Below are 19,940 nucleotides of genomic sequence, written 5' to 3' on the forward strand. Positions count from 1 at the left end.
CAGTACACAGTGAAGACAGTGAAGCATGGATGTGCAAGCATCATGATATGGGCATGTTTCTCCTACTATGGTGTTGGGCCTATTTATCGCATACCAGGGATCATGGATCAGTTTGCATATGTTAAAATACTTGAAGAGGTCATGTTGCCCTATGCTGAAGAGGACATGCCCTTGAAATGGTTGTTTCAACAAGACAATGACCCAAAACACACTAGTAAACGGGCAAAGTCTTGGTTCCAAACCAACAAAATTAATGTTATGGAGTGGCCAGCCCAATCTCCAGACCTTAATCCAATTGAGAACTTGTGGGGTGATATCAAAAATGCTGTTTCTGAATCAAAACCAAGAAATGTGAATGAATTGTGGAATGTTGTTAAAGAATCATGGAGTGGAATAACAGCTGAGAGGTGCCACAAGTTGGTTGACTCCATGCCACACAGATGTCAAGCAGTTTTAAAAAACTGTGGTCATACAACTAAATATTAGTTTAGTGATTCACAGGATTGCTAAATCCCAGAAAAAAAAAATGTTTGTTCAAAATAGTTTTGAGTTTGTACAGTCAAAGGTAGACACTGCTATTTTTTTGAACACACCCCTTTCAACTAATTGCCCAATTGCACAGCCTTAAGAGCGTGCATATCATGAATGCTGGGTCTTGTTTGTTTTCTGACAATCTACTGAACCTACTGGTAACTTGTTTGCCACGTAGCAATAAAAAATATACTAAAAACCTTGATTATTCTGGTTAGTCACATTGTACTGCTATTATTTTGAACAATACTGTATGTTTAAAAAAAAACACAATGTGTTAATTTTATCTTTATAGATTTGCTGTAACATTTGAATTTTTTTTTGAAAGGATTCTGTTGTTCTATGATATAGTGATATGTAATATTTCAGAAATATTGCCCTTTTTCTCCAGTGCATTATATGTGGTGGACCTAAAAAAATTCCGTAAGATCGCAGCTGGAGACCGCCTCAGAGGGCAGTACCAAGCCTTAAGTCAAGATCCCAACAGTCTGTCTAACCTAGACCAGGTATGTGCTTTACCTCACACATGTTAACCATTAGAGGAGACTTGAATGTAATTTGAATGTTCTCTGTGGGGTTTGATGCTAACAGGACCTTCCCAACAACATGATCCATCAAGTAGCCATCAAGTCCTTACCTCAGGAGTGGATGTGGTGTGAGACCTGGTGTGATGACAATTCCAAAACTACAGCCAAGACCATAGATCTGGTTAGTATGCATTCACACCACACTATCTTTCAACTATCATGTTCCTGTGGCTCAGAGCTAGAGCATTGCGTTATCAGCACAAAAGGTTGTGGGTTCAATTCCCAGGGAACATACATACTGGTCGAAAATAAATGTATAGTCTGAATGCACTTTAAGTCACTTTGGATAAAAGTGTCTTCTAAATGCATAAAAATGTAAAAAACACTACAGCGTAGCAGGAATGGGAGACCCGTTGGGAAGATGCCAGTAAACGGCATTAGCAAACCTGAACTATTACAGCATTTATTAGTCTATACTAATAAAGTTAATATACATTAAAGCTGCAGTAGGTAATTTTGTAAAAATATATTTTTTATATATTTATTAAACCTGTCATTATGTCCTGACAGTAGAATATGAGACAGATAATCTGTGAAAATAAAAACATGCTCCTCTGGCTCCTCCCAGTGCTCCTATTGCCATTTGCAGAAAAACATCGCTCCTGTTCAGAAACAACCAATCAGAGCTGCGGTCCGTAACTTTGTTTGTGTTCAAAATGTAGAAAAATGTATATAATAAGCGAGTACACCATGAATCCATTTTCCAAATCGTGTTTTTGGCTTGTCCTGAATCACTAGGGTGCACCTATAATAAGTGTTTATATTCGGACTATTTTAGATTGCTTCGGGGATACCGCGGCGGAGTAACCCAGTACCTTTGTGATTCTTCATAGAAATAAACAGAGAGAAGTAGTTCCGGCTACAATGTTCTTCCGCAAGACGCAAGCTGTTCTGTTTATTTATTATGATGTCATGTTACTGATACAGTTAATATAGTTAACTAATGTTACCAAACATAACAAGACCTTATTGTACAGTGTTACAGATAAACATTAGATTTTAGATATTTTATATCCCCTAGCATAATCAAATACAGTATATGATATTTGGCACTGATTATAATTTAAGCAATAGCGATCAATTTGCTTGGTTTCATTTTTAAAAAAAGAGCCCCTTGAAGAAGATATGATATCAGGTTGAAATGCCTGTAGTCTGATCATAGCCAGATTTCTTTCTTTCCCACTATGACTAACGCATATACAGAGAGCGACAAAAATAGTAGTCTCATTTACACCCTGTTCCTCCCTGCCGGCTGCTCCTGGGAGGTGGAGAGGGAAACGTCTCATTAGAGATGGCAGTGAGGGCTGCAGCTCACAGCACAGGCTGGACTCGGGTCTGACGCAGGTTTAGAAGAGTGCTGACCTCTGCATTCCATCCAGCTCTCACACCTCATTAATGTATACCAAGTTTAGTTGTGAAAGTCTTACTCCAGTGCTGTGTGGGGTTATTTTTACTCAACACATACTATAGGGAAGGAACTGTCTTTTTTTTGTTTATTTTATTCTTTTATGTTCGTGCCAACTTTTGCTTGCAGTCACCTCATAACATCATTGCTTTACAGTTCAATAAAAATGAATGGTTTTCTCCTTTTATATGGTGCTCATTCATTTTTCTGTTTGAAAACGTTTAATTGCTAATTACTGAAAAAAGTTCAATCCCTATATATATATATCAATCAGATGACTAGAAAAGCCTTAATGGGAGCTTTAATCTCTTTTGAAAACTCATCTTTTTTCCCTGCTTTTTTGTAGGTTTTTATTTAGTGATGCTTGTTGTGTGGTCAGATTTCTCTGTGCTGTATAATATTGCTGTGTAATGGTTTTTATTTTTGTTATTATTTTTTACATGTTTTAAGATGTGTTCAGCACATTGGTCAACCAACTGTTGTTTTTAATGGTGCTTTACAAATATATTGCCTTACCTTTAATGCAGTAATTTTAATTGCATGTATTGAATGTAGTCCTACAGTTGATCTAGTGTATTTAGCCTTTCTTCGTCATTAACACAGTTGCTGCTACTTTTCTGTGCACCATCATGAACACATCTTTATATAAATCTGATTATTTGGGTCTTGAACTTTAAGCCTCATGTTTCTTGCAATATTATGTTTTGTGTGAATATTAATTTATTCTTAATCTACACTGACGTTTAAAAGTTTGAGGTTGGTAAGAACTTTTGTTTGTAGATGTTAAATGCAGGAAAAACAGTGATATTGAAATAGTATTAAAATAAAAATAAAACTTTTCGATTGTAATGTTTAAAAATGTTTATTTTGATGCTTAAGAACCATTACTTAACAATTATTGGCAAATTACTGGCTGTCAACCGGTGTGTCCAAACTAGTTATGTGGTATGCTTTTTGTTTTGCTGTCTATTCTCCGATATGATGTAACTTTTCTGAAACTCTCTGAGCCAGTGGCACAATCAAAATTTTGTTATGTTGTAAAAACATGTTTTGTGACTTAGAAGTCATGGAATTATTGATATCAAGCTCTATTATAGATGAACGGCATTGACAGTTTTCACTTTGAGTGCTGAAGAAATGAAATAAGTCCACCCTAAGCACAGATGAAAAAGGTGGAAGGAAGTGTTTTGCTACCACAATTGACTGTTTTCTTTGTGTTGATTTATTGTAGTGCAATAACCCAAAGACCAAAGAGCCCAAGTTAAGTGCAGCAGTGAGGATTGTTCCAGAATGGTCCAAGTACGACAATGAGATCAAGCAGTTTCTCAAACAGGTGAAGGAGCAGGAGGAAATTACACAGGATAGATCATCATCATCATCACAGCACACAGGTAAGACTTAGTCATCACCAAAATGACTTTTTTTTTCTAGTAAGCCCAGTTCATAAACATCATCTGTATTCTAACAGGCACTCGGCGTGATGAACTTTAGCACTCGAGTGCTCATGTTTGCACCTATCTTCCTGTGAAACACTGAGGAAATACACACAAGGAAACATTTTAAAGGACTTCATGACATATTTTATGTATATGATTTTGAATGAAGGTTTAGTTTGAATGCTCTCTGACTTCAAGATGTAAACTGTATAAATGACTTTATATAAATAATTTCTGACAAAAAGATTAAAACAATTGCAGTGTTATCTGATATTTTTGGCCAGTTTATGAAATTGCAGTGGAGCTGGTGCATATTCATAAGGGACAATCGTCAATATTGTGTACATTCCTTCAGATAAGATTATAGATCTTTATACTGTTTCACAGTTCATTCCACATGGCCTTTTTTGTAACATAGTTTCAGTAAATATTCTGTCATCTGTCAGTGTTTGCAAGTGAAAGCTATCTGTGGTTGCAAATTGTTGATTTAAAACAAATGTCTCACTAATAAATTAACTTTTAGATTGCGTTGAAAGTCTGAACACTACCAAGTAGAGCCCTCTAAGATATTACAGTATTTTCCAGAATAAACCATACAATTGTCAACTATTATTCATTGCTGTCAAAGTCAGCTCTGTAGATCCATTCTCTAATGTACCGGACGGATCCTGTATATTTCTATTACATCATTGACTCTGTACACATTTGTTTCTATGCCTTGATGTTCAAAGATGTGGATTTTCTCAGGAATAAAGTGCTATTTTTATTCTGAAAGGGGATACAAGTCTTATGATACTCTGAGTGATTTAAATTCATTGATTTTAACATTAAAAGCATTTAATTGCACAAATATGTTTAATCTAAACGCTGCTATGCTCTTCAGTCATAGTAAAAACAGACCAAAATAAGTCATGTTCATTTAAATAAGGATTCAAATCTCTTTATTTCCCTTATTTACAACATAGTTTGAATCATAGAAAAATAGCATTGTTTTCTATGTACATATTATTCTTGGGAATGAAAAGGTCAGCGCTCACAGACTTCGCTTGTCTATTAAGCTTGCGCTCTGGATTGTAAGATCCCTGAAAGTGCAGGAGCTGCTCCGAAGAATAATGGAAATGGGATCATTTGTGTTTGAAGGCGCTTGTCATGTCCGAGTCGTGCCCATGGGGGGGGGTTCAGAAGGTGCCAGCTCATACAGGCGGACTCCAGCACATATCCAGGCCCTAGGTCTATTCAGCCGAGCCTTAGTTGAAATTGAACTTGAAATTAAAAGGTCCAGAACCGAAAGGATTGAAGTTGTCCCAGCCACCGCGGAAGTGGTGGTGGTGATGCCCCCCTCCCTGCTGACTCTCGGGATCCATGGGGTCCTCGCCCTGATCAAACTTACTCCTCATCTCTGCAGAGATACAGAAGAACTAGCCTAAGTTACCACATAACATGAACTGAGCAACAACAGGGTAAAGAAGAAACAAATGTGGCAGTAAAGTATACCTGGATTGGTGAGAACTTCTTTGGCTTGAGCGATGTCTATGAACTTCTTCTCTGCCTTTTTCTTTTCTTCTGCATCCTGGAAATTGTCTGGATGCCACTGCTGCGCCAGCTTTCTGTATGCTTTCAGGATCTCTTTCTTCTGGGCGGTTCTGCGAGCACAGCAGTTTAAGAAGTGTGTTTACTTCCTTTAGAAGGAGTATTAGGCCTCTGCATTGATTTACAGATGACACTGATTTGCTGTGTGTATTATCTAACCTCTTTACACCCAGGATCTTGTAGTAATCTCTCTTCTGGGACTGTTTGAGGAGCCGCTGTGCTCTTTCCAGACCCTCCTTGATCTGCCGGTCGTTCTCACTATGTTCTTTAGCACTCTCAAAGTCCTTAATGGCTGCAAAAAGAACACAATTCGGTCACTTCACCTCATAATTTTAAAAGCTATCTTAAGGAAAATACTATTAAAAGTAGCCAAGTTCCTATCTTAATAACTCACTCAGTTATTAAAAAAATATAAAAACTGTTACAATGGATCAAAAAATGAATGCATATATCCAGATCTACCTTCTTCATACTGGTCGTCCTGGAGGTAGGCCTCTGCTCGGTCTTTTAAAGCATTCACATTCTGAGGGTTTGCTTTCAGAACTTCACTGCACACTGAGATGGCTTTGGGAGTTTGTTGGTCCTGAGGAATGAGATAAAAACAATCACTCATGCAGTGTATGCTTTGGTAGATAGCGACACCTTGTGGTCAAGGAGCTCAGTCTCACCTTTGACAAACAGTGGCACATGCGTTCTTTGGCGTTAAGAATGAACTGAGGAACATTTGGTTCAGTCTTCATGACAGACTCATATTTACTAATGGCATCGCTGTACCTGGGGATTTAGAAAAAACAAAAAACATTTAGTGTCTTTAGATTGGCAATGAGTGTACATTCACTTTAACGGGTTTCAATAAAACGGATCATAAGTGGCAGTAAAGAATATTCCATTTCAAATGAAAACTTCACTTTTTATTTATTGAAGAATCCTGGAAAAGAATCCGTAAGTGCAAATTCTGAAGAATTATGAAACTAAAGACAGAAATGGCTGCTGTAAATTCATCATCACAGGAATAAATGACACTTTAAAATGTTAAAATGGAATATAGTTATTTTACAGTTTTTACTGTATTTTTAATTAAATGAATAAATGAAGCCTTGCTGCACATAAAAGACTCATTTCAAAAATTGAAAAAGACCTCAAACTTTTGAATGATAGTTAATTCGAATGTTAATAATTTGAATGTTAATTCTATTCAAATCAATGAATTATATTATATATTTATGGTATCCCGGAATCCCTGTGAGCCTGCATAAGACAAGTTTGAAAAATGAATGGATGTTATATTATATGGAAATATAAAACGACAACAAAAAGTAACATTACTAAAAATAACAGGTAAAAATAAGAAAAATAATCTATAAATCACAATATTATTATTAGAATTATTGTTATATTCTTTACAAAATATAGGAACTTTGGGACATACATTTGCTGCTGGATCAGTTCCTCAGCAGCTTGTATCTGTTTGTTGAGCTTCTTAACTTGCTTGTAGTGGCTGAAGCACTGCTTATGATCCGGGTCCAGTTTCAAACACTCCCTCACCTCACTGCAAAAAAAAAAAATGATAATAAAAACACACACACACACACTATTAGGCATGGTTCCAGCTGCTAAACATTTATTACAAATTCTAAACAACCAGACTGAAAACTGGATGCCACTCACTTTGGGCATGCAGCATAGTGTGGCACTTACTTGTACATTTATCTTTGCATACATTTCATTGAATTTCAAATACGATTATTAAAACATAATAGGCAATATAAGTTAAGGTCTATATTGTGCAATACACTAGTAGGCTTAGAATGCTTTTGTAGTATACATGAACTCCAAACTCCCAGACCTTAAGCATTAATGTTATCTTACTTGAGGGACATCTCATGGTCTCCCAGGTTGTAATAGATGGTGCTGAGCTTGTAGAAAGCCTGAGTGTTGTCACTTTTTAGTTTTGAAGCAGCTTTGAGGTCACTGATGGCTTTGCCCATTTCACCCAACTGAATGAAACACTCTGCCCGCATTTCTCTGGAGTCCGCATCCCAAACACACGTCTGAAAAGATGACAAGCAAAGACTTGACAGTGATATTTATAATAATGCCTTGCTATTGGCAGTTAATATGATATTGGTTTTGTTTACAGTTCCTACAAAGCAAACATGATGACATTACTGAATAAAAAAAGTGCCCTTATTGAGCAGCAGTAATCCCTTTGTGCACCAGGACAAAACCACCTGGATCACTACAGTAAACAGGAACCTCTCGAAGGTCAATTCAAACCTTTGAGTTACTAAAGCAGGGTCATTGATTAAGGTCAATCTCATTTTGGTATCACTGCTATACTATTATAGATTTCTTAATATTTCTAATTAGATTCTATTTTTATGTGTTCTATTTTTTTTATTGTTATTTACAAAATATAGCAGCTTTGGAACATACTTCTTTGGATCAGTTTTTCAGCGGTGTAAGTTTGTTACTTTAATAGTCACTGCTGTACAAGAATAGCTTCTGTTGATATTTCAAATAAGATTTGATTTTTTTATTTTCTTATTTTAAATGAAGGTTTAGTAATTTGTGTTTTTCATTTTTAGTAGCTTTTAAAGATTTTTTTTTTTATATATGCATATATAGTTTTTCATTCTTTTTATTTATTTGTTTAAATTGGTTTAGGTTTAGTTATTTACATTTTACGTAAGTTTAACCCCTTAACTGTAACTCACATTTTTGAACACTGACTTTGTAGTGCACAATCCAAACTTAAATTTGTATAATTCATGAATGAAAATATTTTGTAACATGATATTGATGTACCATTTTCATTTTAAAGGATGAATTTTGAGATTTTAAGTTTTCAGTCGATATATAATTTCTGATGATTTCTAAAATGTGATAGAGAAAAAGGCAACAAAGAAGTCTCTTTTTTTAAACAAAGGTCAAAACTCCAGTTATAATTTAGATTTTTGAGGGTGCACTCTTGTCATAAATTAATCGATTACTTTTCCTAGATAATCTTTAACAAAAAACATTGGTAAATATATATTTGGGAGTCTTAGACCTTTCCAACGATATATAATTTGTCAAGATTAGATTAGATTTAATTGTAATATAGTGAAGTAAATGTAGGCGTCCCACAGGGGGGACGGGGTGACAGTTAACAGGTTTTTCTAAAAACAAAAATACATTATTTTCTTGGCTATAGCTCTAGGTATAGTTCATGATAATAACCCTGCTCCAGGTTAACTCACATCAATGATAATGTCGAGGTGCGGTACAGCAGAGCTGTAGTCTCTGCGGTTGAAATCGCTCTGTGCCTGGCCCACCAGTCTCTGAATTTCATCAGATTTCTTCAGCTGGCTCTGTGCCTCCTGCTCTTCCCTGCTGCTTGGGTTTGATTTGAGCTAAAAGGCAAAAAAAAACTATCACACTTAAGAAAATGAACAGATAGCAAGTGTCAGAACAGCAGAACATTTCAATTGTGCAGGTTAAACGAAGCCTTTGGAGTAATGACAAGAAATATTCCCCACTGACTCACCCAACTAAGAATACTCTGGAGAAGGATGAGGGCACTTCAGGGAGACTTAATGAAATATTGTTTCCTCATAGGTATTACAATAGAAATGTTAACGTGAGATAGAATGTATTGTCATTTTCTCCAGAAGATCAACTCGAGGCCAATACCAACAGCTTGTATTTTAGTATTAAATTCAACCGATACTAACCTTGTCTGAGATATTTATTTTTAAAGAACGACTTTTACTGCAGTTTTAATATGCTACAGAAAAATTTCAGAAATCAATTTACATCCGGGTGTTATTATACACGATGGCAGGTAATGATCAACCATTGTCCAACTGGTGCATCTCTAATGCTAATCAAATCCCACGCACCACTTTTTTGAAATCACTTTCGGCTTCATCAAGTTTGCCGTGTTTCAGCAGTAGGTTTCCTCTCTGAAGCCTCGCCTGTGGATTAAGAAGAAACACTGGTTACACAGGTTTTGGTAAATCATATAAAAAAAATGTTGTACATATTTTAGAGTGTGAAATGATTCTGGGAACCCACCGATGTGAAGTCCGGTTTAAGTTCGATGACTTTGCTCAGGTCTGGTAATGCAGATTTTGACTTTCCCATGGCAAGGTACACAGTTGCTCTCCTATAGTACACCATGTAATTTTTGGGGTCACCATCTGATAATTAAGAAAGAAGAATAATAATATTTTAAATCAATTACTAAAAAATAAATAAATAAAAAAATTTAAAAAAAAGTGTGTGATGCATGTGTGCATATATACACATATACATACATACACACACACACACATTCTTTTTATGATTAAAACTAGACACGTTGCTTAAATAGAAAACTTCACGGTGTGGGAAAAGAATGCATTTTACACAAGATTATTTAAGTTCTCAAGTAAACAGGTCCAGTACTCACCAACAGCAGCGTGGAAGTGAGAGAGAGCATCTGCCAGCTGTCCTGCAGCCAGAAGCTTCTTCCCCATCTCCAGATGATTCTCAACACCACCATCCTTCCCACCTTTAACTCCTGCAGCACACGTGAAAGGAAAATACGTTTTAATCTAGATTAACCACATAGCACAATAAGGTATACATGCAATATCTGAACCATGTGTTCAGTAGTAAAGCAAATTAGTTTACAGTTAGTATGGCAATAGTACGCCTCAAACGTGTTCACTAGCGTCTACAATAGTCAGGAAGACTAGATTAGTAAACATTAAAGTGAAGTCAAACAGTGACAGACGACATACATTGTTGCAACGGAATAACAGTATTCCTTTAGAGCAGTAAAATAGAAAAAAACAATGCTATAGACAAAATAACAACACAAAACCTAAATTATAACCCCATCATTAAGGTTTAAAGCATGCTTGACAGGTAACTGGATCCTCATCAGCGTGATCTGGACTCCATATGTAGTTCGTGAGTAACGTGTAGACATCTAAACAGCTGTGATTTTTCATCTCTTATTGACTGTTCTTTGAGTTAATTTATAAAAACAAAGTCACTTTCTCTAAATAACTGCCATGAAGATGAACAAATAAAAAAACTGGTTAAAATCCTTTCCTAAACAATAGAACTGACCACTTACCTTCGTATCGAAGATCGATTAAAACTAGTAAAAAGGGAACGTAGTTTAATAGTTTGTGCGCCATTGAACTTATGGCAACCATATTTACTTTGTCTCTCCTCCGTCAAATCACTGAATTAACATACAAAGATCCTTTAGACGCGCTGGACATTCGCATTGCTGTCAGGCCAACGGACATCATGCCCACTGGTCGTGGGGCACGCTGATTGGCTGATATTTCTCTAAACCCCGCCCATCGCGCCCGGTTAAACGGAGACAAGCCACGGCATCATTATTTTGGTTCTGTTTGCGCTTGCGCGGCAGTGAGCCAGCGTGCACGCTGGTGTAGACATGTGACTTCAATATGTAATGTACATTAATGATGTAGAACTGTATATTTCGCCTTCGTCAGATATTTTTTTTCTGACGTCTGTGACTGGCTACATTTACGAACGTCTTCTCAGCTTGATTCTTCAGATAAACTGTGGAAGAAAAGTGCATAATTATAGGTTATTGTGATTAATATAAACGTCTTATTTCAAACTAAATTTCTCTTCTATATAATTTCTACCGTTCGGCCAGCTGTACCGCGTCCAAGCCTGTGATGTTGTATGTGTTATGTAAAGAAAATCGGGAAGAATCTTTGTTGATGTACTTTTCTCTGGAGAAATCAAATGCAAAGAGGCAAGCACACTAAGCAGCAAAAGAAGACAGCATTGCTGAAGTGATAACTGGTCAAATGCATAATTTATTTATCTTTTAAACCAAAATGTAATGACAGCATTTTATCAGTCTCATCATTAAATTAAAATTCAAGTACATTTATACATTTAGCAGATGCTTGTTGTATCCAAAGCGGCTTGCAGTGCATTCAGGCTAACTTTTTTTTTTTTTTACCTAACGTGTTCCTTTGGGAATCGAACCCACAACCTCGCGCTTTCATCATGCCATTAATTGACTGAAAAAACACTTTCCCTTTTATGTGACGTGATTCATGCTATAAAAGGATGATAACCATGAACTTTTCACAGACACCACCATCATCTTGTGATCAGGGAATTCCTGGTAATATTACTTTGATATTTGTTGCACTCTGAAATCACTGGCATTGTTTGTGGACCTTTTCAGAGCTTTTCAAAACATAAATAGTTTGACCATGTTTATGGAGCTTACCACAAAAGCTTTTCCAGTTTAATTATTTAGAGTCTTGTAATTGAAATAAACAACTCTCTAAAGTGATGTTTTGCTAGTTTATTTATTTTGATCTTCATCTTCAATGGTTTAAGTGGATATACAGTCTAATTCCAGTCTAGATCATGTCCAGCTCATATGTGAATTTTCACTTGAATTATAAAGGCTTGTATTAAACAACTGTGTGATATTATCAGACACCATCAGTCAGAAATGAATCAGCATGGTTTTTTGTGTTTCTTTTCATAATAAAATGAATTATTATTATTACAGTGCCATCTTCCGATACTTTGTGTGACCATGACACAATTCAACATCACCAGCACGGTTTACTCTAGAGCGGAGCATGCAGAATCCGTGTTTTTCTGGATTTTATGTATCATTGAGATTCCAGTTGTCCCCTTGACCCTGTTTGCATTGTGTTTTCTCATAAAATCTAAAAGTGCTGCTTCAGTTTATGTGATACATTTGATTATTTCTGTTACAGATAATTCTTGTTGATATCAACAACCTAATGGGAATCTAGTAAATCAAATCATATGTGACCCAGGACCACAACACCATTCTGAAGTGTATATATATATATATATATATATATATATATATATATATATATATATATATATATTAGGGGTGTAACGATACGCGTATTCGTATTGAACCGTTCGGTACGACGCTTTCGGTTCGGTACGCGGTACGCATTATGTATACCGAACGGTTCGTTGGAGTAATTAATTATATTTGAAAAAAAAAAAAAAAGAGAGAGAGAAATATAATGATATGCGTTCAACAAGGTAGCCCAATAACCCAAACAACGTAACAGGCAACGCCCCTGACACTCCCGAAGAAGAAAAAAACACCATCTTATATGTTTATGTTAGGCTACAGCAGGCGCTCGCTCACTCAGTACGCGCTGAAGGCTCGTTGCAAAATAGCCAATGCGTTTAACAGACTAGAAATGAGAAGATCCTCCAATAACCAACAGGTCTGGTGTTTGGGTGCACTTTGGATTCCCTTTAAGCTATAATGGTGATGGCAAGAGAGTGGTGGATAAATAAACAACGGTATGTCGCATCTGCAACATGACAGGGTACACCAGCGGGAATACAAAAAAAATATCTGGGATATATGCGTCAGTACTATCTGGGAAAAGACGAAAAAAAGGAGAAACATGCACGCAGCAAACTATCCCTGCATCATTTAGACACCGGTATTATAGCTTACAGGGAATCCAACCCAAACACCGGACCTGTTGGTTATTTTAGGATCTTATATTTCTGGTCTGTTAAATGCATTCGACATTTTGCAACGAGCCTTCAGCGCGTGCTGAGTGAGCGAGCGCCTTAGGGGCCGTTCACATATCGTGCCTAAAAACGCGTGGAAAACGCTAGTCGCGCCGCTTTCTCCTCCGCTCATGAGGCGTCTGTCTTTGCTAAGCAACAATGACGTGCTCTCTCCATGAGACGCGGAAATTTCAGCGAAGGATAAATGGATTTGCAGCTCTAAAAATCGCTTGCAGTAGCTCTGCTACTAAATTTATTTCAAAATTGCAATCCATATACAACTATGATCAGCTGATCCTTCATCTTGGCTGAGCTCTCAACGTTGTTACGGGAAAGGATGAAGCTGATTGGTTGGTTCTTGTCACATGACCCGCGGTGCGCTTGCGGCATTCTAAAAAGTTGAGATGTTTTTACATTTTGCTGTATCTAAAACGTATCGAACCGAACCGAACCGAACCGTGACATCAGTGTATCGTATCGAACCGAACCGTGAATTTTGTGAACCGTTACACCCCTAATATATATATTTTTATTTATTTATACATCATCTGAAAGCTGAATAAATACGTTTTCCATTGATGTATGGTTTATTAGGATAGGACCATATTGAAATATATTTTTATATTTCTTAAATTTCATGGCCTGTCCTAATGTATAGCATATTTTACCCCCATCCATGAATCCTCCTGTGTTTTGTTGGTACCTGGAAGGGCCTCTCTCACTCAACATCGCTCACTTCTCATAAATGCAAATTCATTTTGGGCAGTCTTTCTCTTGTGCTGCTGAATTACACCTTTCTCATTCTCCCCAATGCAATTAAAGTTTTTATTTAAGTCTTTGGATTTTCCAACTTTTTTTTACTGTCTCTGGTATCTAAAACCATTTGTTGACTGTTTATTGTTCGTGAGAAGTGACATTGATGATATACTGGCATTTCTTTACTGCTGTACTGGCTCTAACAGATGTCAGAATACAGCACAACACACAACCAGTACCAGCACTCATCATCATAATTTGCAATAACTAACAAGTAAAGCCATTTTTATTTATATGCAGCAGCACTTTATCAGAAGTTTCAGTATTTATACTGTAGTACCAAATAAGCAGTAAAAGTGTCATTATTCAGCTCAGTTTAGTTCACTGTTAAATTCATATGTTCACTGTCAATGTTGCAAAGTTTGTAAGCTATTGAACTTCAACTTAAGCATGCAGAAGACAATAGTGGCATTTTCAGCCACTTCAGTTCAGCCTAGTCAATTCACTTATGAAGTTAATCAGTTATGAAACAAAAAAGAAGCTGTCCCTGTGTTTGGCCGTTCTGGTGCTCAGAGCTCTGTAGCGTTGACCAGATGGCAACAGTTCAAAGAGAGAGTGTGCTGGATGTGAGAGGTCCAGAGTTCTATTCCAACAGCTGTTCTATCTTAAATTATTTACTTTGTGTAAAATAAAGAAATAAATAAAAGCTTGATATTATTGGTCTATTTGGCGAGTGCAGCAGTGAGGTTCTGGAACTTTTAACCACCATAGCTTACTGTTTAGCATACTGTACAAAACAATAAGTTTCTACAATATATTTAGTAGTAGCTTATAATTTGTAACTGTCAGTTAATGTACATAATGTACATACTGATAAAAAATTAAATAAAATGTAAAGCCTGAATGCAATGTGAATTGCTTTGGATAAAAGCATCTGCTAAATTCATGAAATGTTCAGAAAAAAACAATTAAAGATGTAATAAAAAAAAACTATGAACACTATTAACAGCAATTATTATATGGTATGTTGCAATCAAACTTATGGCAATTTTTGTTAGTTCTGCATGTTGTTTTAGGGTTGGCATCATCTGAGGTCCTCTGAGGGGGTGACATCATATCTTCTCAGGCGTTTACTATGCTCTGTGAAGAAACATCAAATGCCTAGAAAATGCAAACTGGTGCAGCAGTAGAGTGGGGGCTTGTTAATGTCTGTGGATTGAATGGGTTTTACTGGCAGACTAATTGGGGTGGGTCTGAAAAGAAACTCCATTATGGGTTCACTCACTTCACTCTCCCACTGCTCAACTCTCAACTTCTTCCATGGGGCTTGGATCCACATGGAGACCTCCCTAAACTTACGAGGACACATAATGACTTAAAATCTTTTCTTTTCTTTTCATATGAAATCTTTATGTAAAAAAGAAACTGATATTTAAACAATTATTCCATTATTATTATTATCCCAAAACAATTATTTACACTGTTGATTAACAACAAACTTAATAACAATATTAGAAATACTATCCATAAAAATATCCATTGATGATGTGTCTTATGAACATGGACTAATGAGATCATAAATGTGCAGCCCACAATGTAATCAATTAATTGGATGCTTTTAAGACTTTTTAACAGGCTTTCAGTTTGTTAATGGGGAAAATGGATTATTATTGCAGAGACCAAATCAATTTATACACTGACAGTTGAGTAAAAACACTATGTGGTTTTTGCTCAGCACCCAGGGAAAATATTGGAGCTTCTCAGAAGGTCGTTTAAACTTAGTGTATATGTCATACTCTTCAGAACATCATCATCAACTGATGAGCAACATCTTCAGTGTGTGGATCTATACAGTCGGATTGTAGGTAAGAGAAAGTCTTCTCATATGTTTGAAAATGCCATGTCTATATTGTTTTATATATATATATATATATATATATATATATATATATATATATATATATATATATATATATACAGTATATACAGTATATTGAGTTACAACTTCTACAAACACTGCATGCCTTTTTGTGGATGTGGAAGGAAAAAAACAGTTTTCAATGTCATTTCTCATTTAGTCTCATCATGACAGTTTACTTAATACAATACATTTGTTGTTTTTTTCTGATCTGGTAAAGAGTAGCCTATTATTATATGTTCACCTATCCAAAATAAGGAGATTACTTGATTAGTGCAGATCAGTGCTGCTTGCACATGGTTATCTGTTTTTGTTTGTTTTTGTTTTTAATAGTAGTAAATCCCAATTTTATTATTTCTACCCATATTTCTACCCATAGTCACAAGTTTCAGTTTTATTTTAACAATTCCTATCTTGACAATAAACATCTATATAAAATGTTTCTGAGGAAATAAACTCTCCAGATCTGCCTATTCAGTTCAAGTTGGAGTTTGAGAAGGAATTTAAATTAAATAATTTTTCAGCTAAAGCTTTCAGAAGGCAAGGTAACAATAAATCAACGAAAGATTGGGGGGGGGGGGTGATAAACTAGCTAGTTCGTTTTGCCAACTATTAATGCTATTTTTTTTTTTTTTCTAGAAATCTTTACACAGTAAATTAATCTCAGGTTTGTTGTTATTTCAGTGCTAATTTCCAAGACTTTCTGAGACCATGATGCTACTCAACAACAGCTCTAATGGGTCCAACGAGTCACATAACATGAACAAAACTTATAAAATAGAAAATGGTGAAGCAGTGTTTATCTGGATTGTGAGCCTCTTTGAGATTCCAGTCATCTGCTTGACCCTGTGTGCATTGTGTTTTCTCATCAAGTCTCATCATGCTGCTTCGGTTTATGTGATACATTTGATTTTTTCTGATCTCTTGCAGATTGGTTTTATAATTGTATTAACAACCGACTTAGCGAGGGTTACATTGTGGAGTCCATATAAGTATTGTTTGATTGTGGGCTTGTTTTTCATGGCATTAATTGCTATTGAAAGATACATTTTAGTTTCCCACCCTCACTGGTACAGATCTCACAATTCAGTAAAAATGTCCTGTTTTATTTCTTTTATCATCTGGTTAATGCCTTTGACCTTCATAAAAATTCAAGTTCCAGGGATGTTTAGCCTGTTATCACAAAGTCTGGCATCTTTTATTCCTTACTCAGTAATCCTCATGTGTTTTGTTGGTACTTGGAGGGGTCTCTCTCATGCAATATCACTTACTTCTCATAAGCGGAAATTAATTTTGGGTAGTCTGTCTCTTGTGCTGCTGAATTACACATTACTCATCCTTCCCCTCTCAATTACAAGTTTGTTTTTAGAGTCTTTAGAGCCTCTAACTCCTACTTCTGAGAATGTTTATATTTTTTGTCACTGTCTCTTGTATCTTAACCCACTCGCTGACTGTTTATTGTACTTGTTCATGAGGAGAGATGCTGACAACATAATGAAGTCTCTTTTCTGCTGTTGCAGTTCACCTCAATCCATAACAAGCGGTACTAACTCTCATGCAATGACATCATAATGTACAGTATCATAAAAGTGTCTATATATTTTAAATTTGAAGTGTTTATTATTTATTTTCAAAAAAGAAATCTACACTTTATTTTCATGTGTATTTGCATGCTTAGGGCCAAAAGTTTTGGCAGTGACATAAATGTATTGTTTTTTTGTTGCTTAAGCTGTTGTAGTGTTCATTCACACTGTTTCCAGATTGTTGTGTAAAATGATCTGATGCATTTTAAACACACACACACACACACACACACACACATACAAAATACACTTTTTTTATCCTGATACAAAATGACCAGCTAAGATTAACTGACTAATCATAACAGCAGCACATGTGGAAGTGTGAATGAATACTAGTCAGGTGAAACCACTGTCATAATAATTAGACTGTAAGAGCAGACTGGTTGCTATAAAAGGAGGGAAGAAGCGTTTCCAATCATTTTGTTCTTGTTAGCAATGGTTACCTTCAAAGAAACGTGCAGCCATCATCGCTTTGCATCAGTTTGGCCTCACATGCAAGGAAACTGCTACAAAGAATATTGTACCTGAAAGAACCATTTACTGGATCAAGATCTTCGGGGAGAGAGGTTCAACTGCAGTGAAGAAGTCTTCAGGACGTCCCAGAGTCTCCAGCGTCTCCTCCTGAGGAGTCAGCTAGAGAATCGTGTCTCCAGCAGTGCAGGGCTTGCTCAGGAACGGCAGCAGGTCGGTGTGAGAGCATCTGCAGATACAGTGAGGTCAAGACTTTTGGACAACGGCCTGGTGTCAAGAAGGGCTTCAAAGGAGCCACTTAACTCCAAGAAAAACATCAAGGACAGACTATAATTCTGCAGGAAGTACAAGGATTGGACAGCAGGTGTAAACTTATTTTCTTTCATGAAGCTCCCTTCTAACTGTTTGGGACATCTGGAAAATCGGTTGTTCGGACTGAAAGGAATTTATTGTTGTGAAGCATGCAGAAATAACTGTTTTAGAGAATTTCTTGTAATTCATAAGATAATCGTACACAGTTTATGAGCCTGTTAAATGAATTGAACATGCTTCATTCCTATGGCCCTATCAATAAAACTCCACACACATCTGTGGTGTTTGAACAAAGTCATTTCACTAATGTACACTAAGCAGATCATATTTAATAGAAGAAATTATATTTTAAACGTGTTAAAATGTTTAGAGTTTTCAGTAACGTGTTCTTTTGGTTTCCAGATGTGATATTTCTAAAAAAGTAATGGTGATATTTTTGTCATCCACATGTTCATGTTTCCAACTTGAACTTGTCATTTATAACACCTAAAGTAATGAAGACCATCACCAGCAGCAGCCAATGAACCAGGCCAGTGACTACACGCATGGTTAAAGCTGTGTGGCTTTCTGGAGTTGTTCTGTTATTTGTTGTTGTCCAGTCACGTTAGCATTTTGAGTCAGTTAAAAACACGTCAAAAACTAAATATCAGTAGTACACAGACTGGATTCTATATGGGACTAATAACTCCTGATTACTTATTAATTGATCATTTACTGTTGTGAAGCTGCAATTTTGAAATGCCTGGGTTATTGATTATTTTTGTGGGCAGTGAAAGCTTCTATGGTTTGCAAATGTTCTGTAGTAAAACTGGGAACCTAATGGAAATGCATTTGCAAATGACCTCAAGTCAAGGAAGTGACCATTGGTAAACCAGCTTTTTAATTTTTTTATTTTCATATAAAATATAATGGATTATAATTGCCCGAGCTGGTAGTAGAGCTGGTTAGAAGCCTTTTAAAATGAACCCTTCAGACGTATGAACACGGTAGGCTATAGTAATGTGCCATTTATCAGTGGCAAGTGGTCACTTAACCAGCTATTCAGTTTAATTTATTACTTTTACATTTAACAGACTCTTTTATCCAAAGTGTTTTAAAAATAAGTACAACAGAAGCAATCAAACCAAAAAAAGCAATGCAAGTGCTGTGAGAAGTCCTGGTTAATCACAATAACATTTTTTTTTTTTTTAAGTTAGCGGGTTATTTTTTTATAATAAGTAATCAAAAAATAATAGAGAACATTTGCGTCAGAGGGTTTTTTTTATTTAAAAAAAAAATACATAACGGCAAATGAGAAACCGCATGGCAGGCATCGATTTAAAAGTAGTGCTGTTGCCAGGAATAGCCGTTAGGTGGCAGTGTCTTCACACACATACACACACACACACACACACACACACACACACACGTTTACAGTCTGGTTTACAGTCTTTGTGGGAACTGTCCATACGCGTAATGGTAAACTGTACAAGCCGTGTATTCTCTCGCACTACACCAACCCTAAAACTAAACCTAATCCTTACATAAAACTTTATGCAATTGTACATTCTCAAAAAAATAAAAACAATAATAAATAAATAAATAAACTCATTCTGTATGATTTATAAGCTTGTTTCTTCACGGGGACCTTAATTTAGGTCACCAAGGTTTCCCTGAAACACACACACACACACACACACACACACACACACACACACACACACACACACACACACACACACACACACTAGCCAAAACATTTATTGTTTTGCATTTCATAATTATTTTACAGTGAAAGATGACTAGTCA

At 36.1% G+C, this 19,940-nt stretch overlaps 1 protein-coding gene and 1 pseudogene across 1 annotated transcript; one reads left to right on the plus strand and one right to left on the minus strand.

The window, feature by feature from the left end:
- Window positions 1-4,733, plus strand: part of LOC113108098 (UDP-glucose:glycoprotein glucosyltransferase 1-like) — a 28,244-nt pseudogene extending 23,511 nt beyond the window's left edge.
- A 140-nt stretch (window positions 4,734-4,873) lies between these two features.
- Window positions 4,874-10,855, minus strand: LOC113108099 (dnaJ homolog subfamily C member 3-like). The gene is made up of 12 exons (XM_026270915.1): window positions 10,660-10,855; window positions 9,985-10,095; window positions 9,609-9,733; window positions 9,434-9,508; window positions 8,792-8,944; window positions 7,419-7,600; window positions 6,979-7,098; window positions 6,218-6,323; window positions 6,012-6,132; window positions 5,709-5,841; window positions 5,454-5,602; window positions 4,874-5,358 (listed from the first exon to the last, which is right to left on the minus strand). Exons 1-12 carry the CDS (start codon window positions 10,739-10,741, stop codon window positions 5,207-5,209), a joined length of 1,509 nt encoding a protein of 502 aa, XP_026126700.1. The 5' UTR covers window positions 10,742-10,855; the 3' UTR covers window positions 4,874-5,206.
- Window positions 10,856-19,940: the final 9,085 nt, after the last annotated feature.

The sequence above is a fragment of the Carassius auratus genome, chromosome 9 (assembly GCF_003368295.1).
Source record: "Carassius auratus strain Wakin chromosome 9, ASM336829v1, whole genome shotgun sequence".
Taxonomy (NCBI): domain Eukaryota; kingdom Metazoa; phylum Chordata; class Actinopteri; order Cypriniformes; family Cyprinidae; genus Carassius; species Carassius auratus.

What these genes read in the sequence shown, in the direction of transcription:
- LOC113108099 (XM_026270915.1), bottom strand. Translation starts at nt 10,741, where the DNA reads ATGGTTGCCATAAGTTCAATGGCGCACAAACTATTAAACTACGTTCCC. An exon ending in TCACTTCCACGCTGCTGTTG is followed by an intron (nt 9,734 to 9,984) that starts GTGAGTACTGGA and finishes CTTAATTATCAG; the next exon opens with ATGGTGACCCCAAAAATTAC. An exon ending in AGAAGTTCTCACCAATCCAG is followed by an intron (nt 5,359 to 5,453) that starts GTATACTTTACT and finishes GTATCTCTGCAG; the next exon opens with AGATGAGGAGTAAGTTTGAT.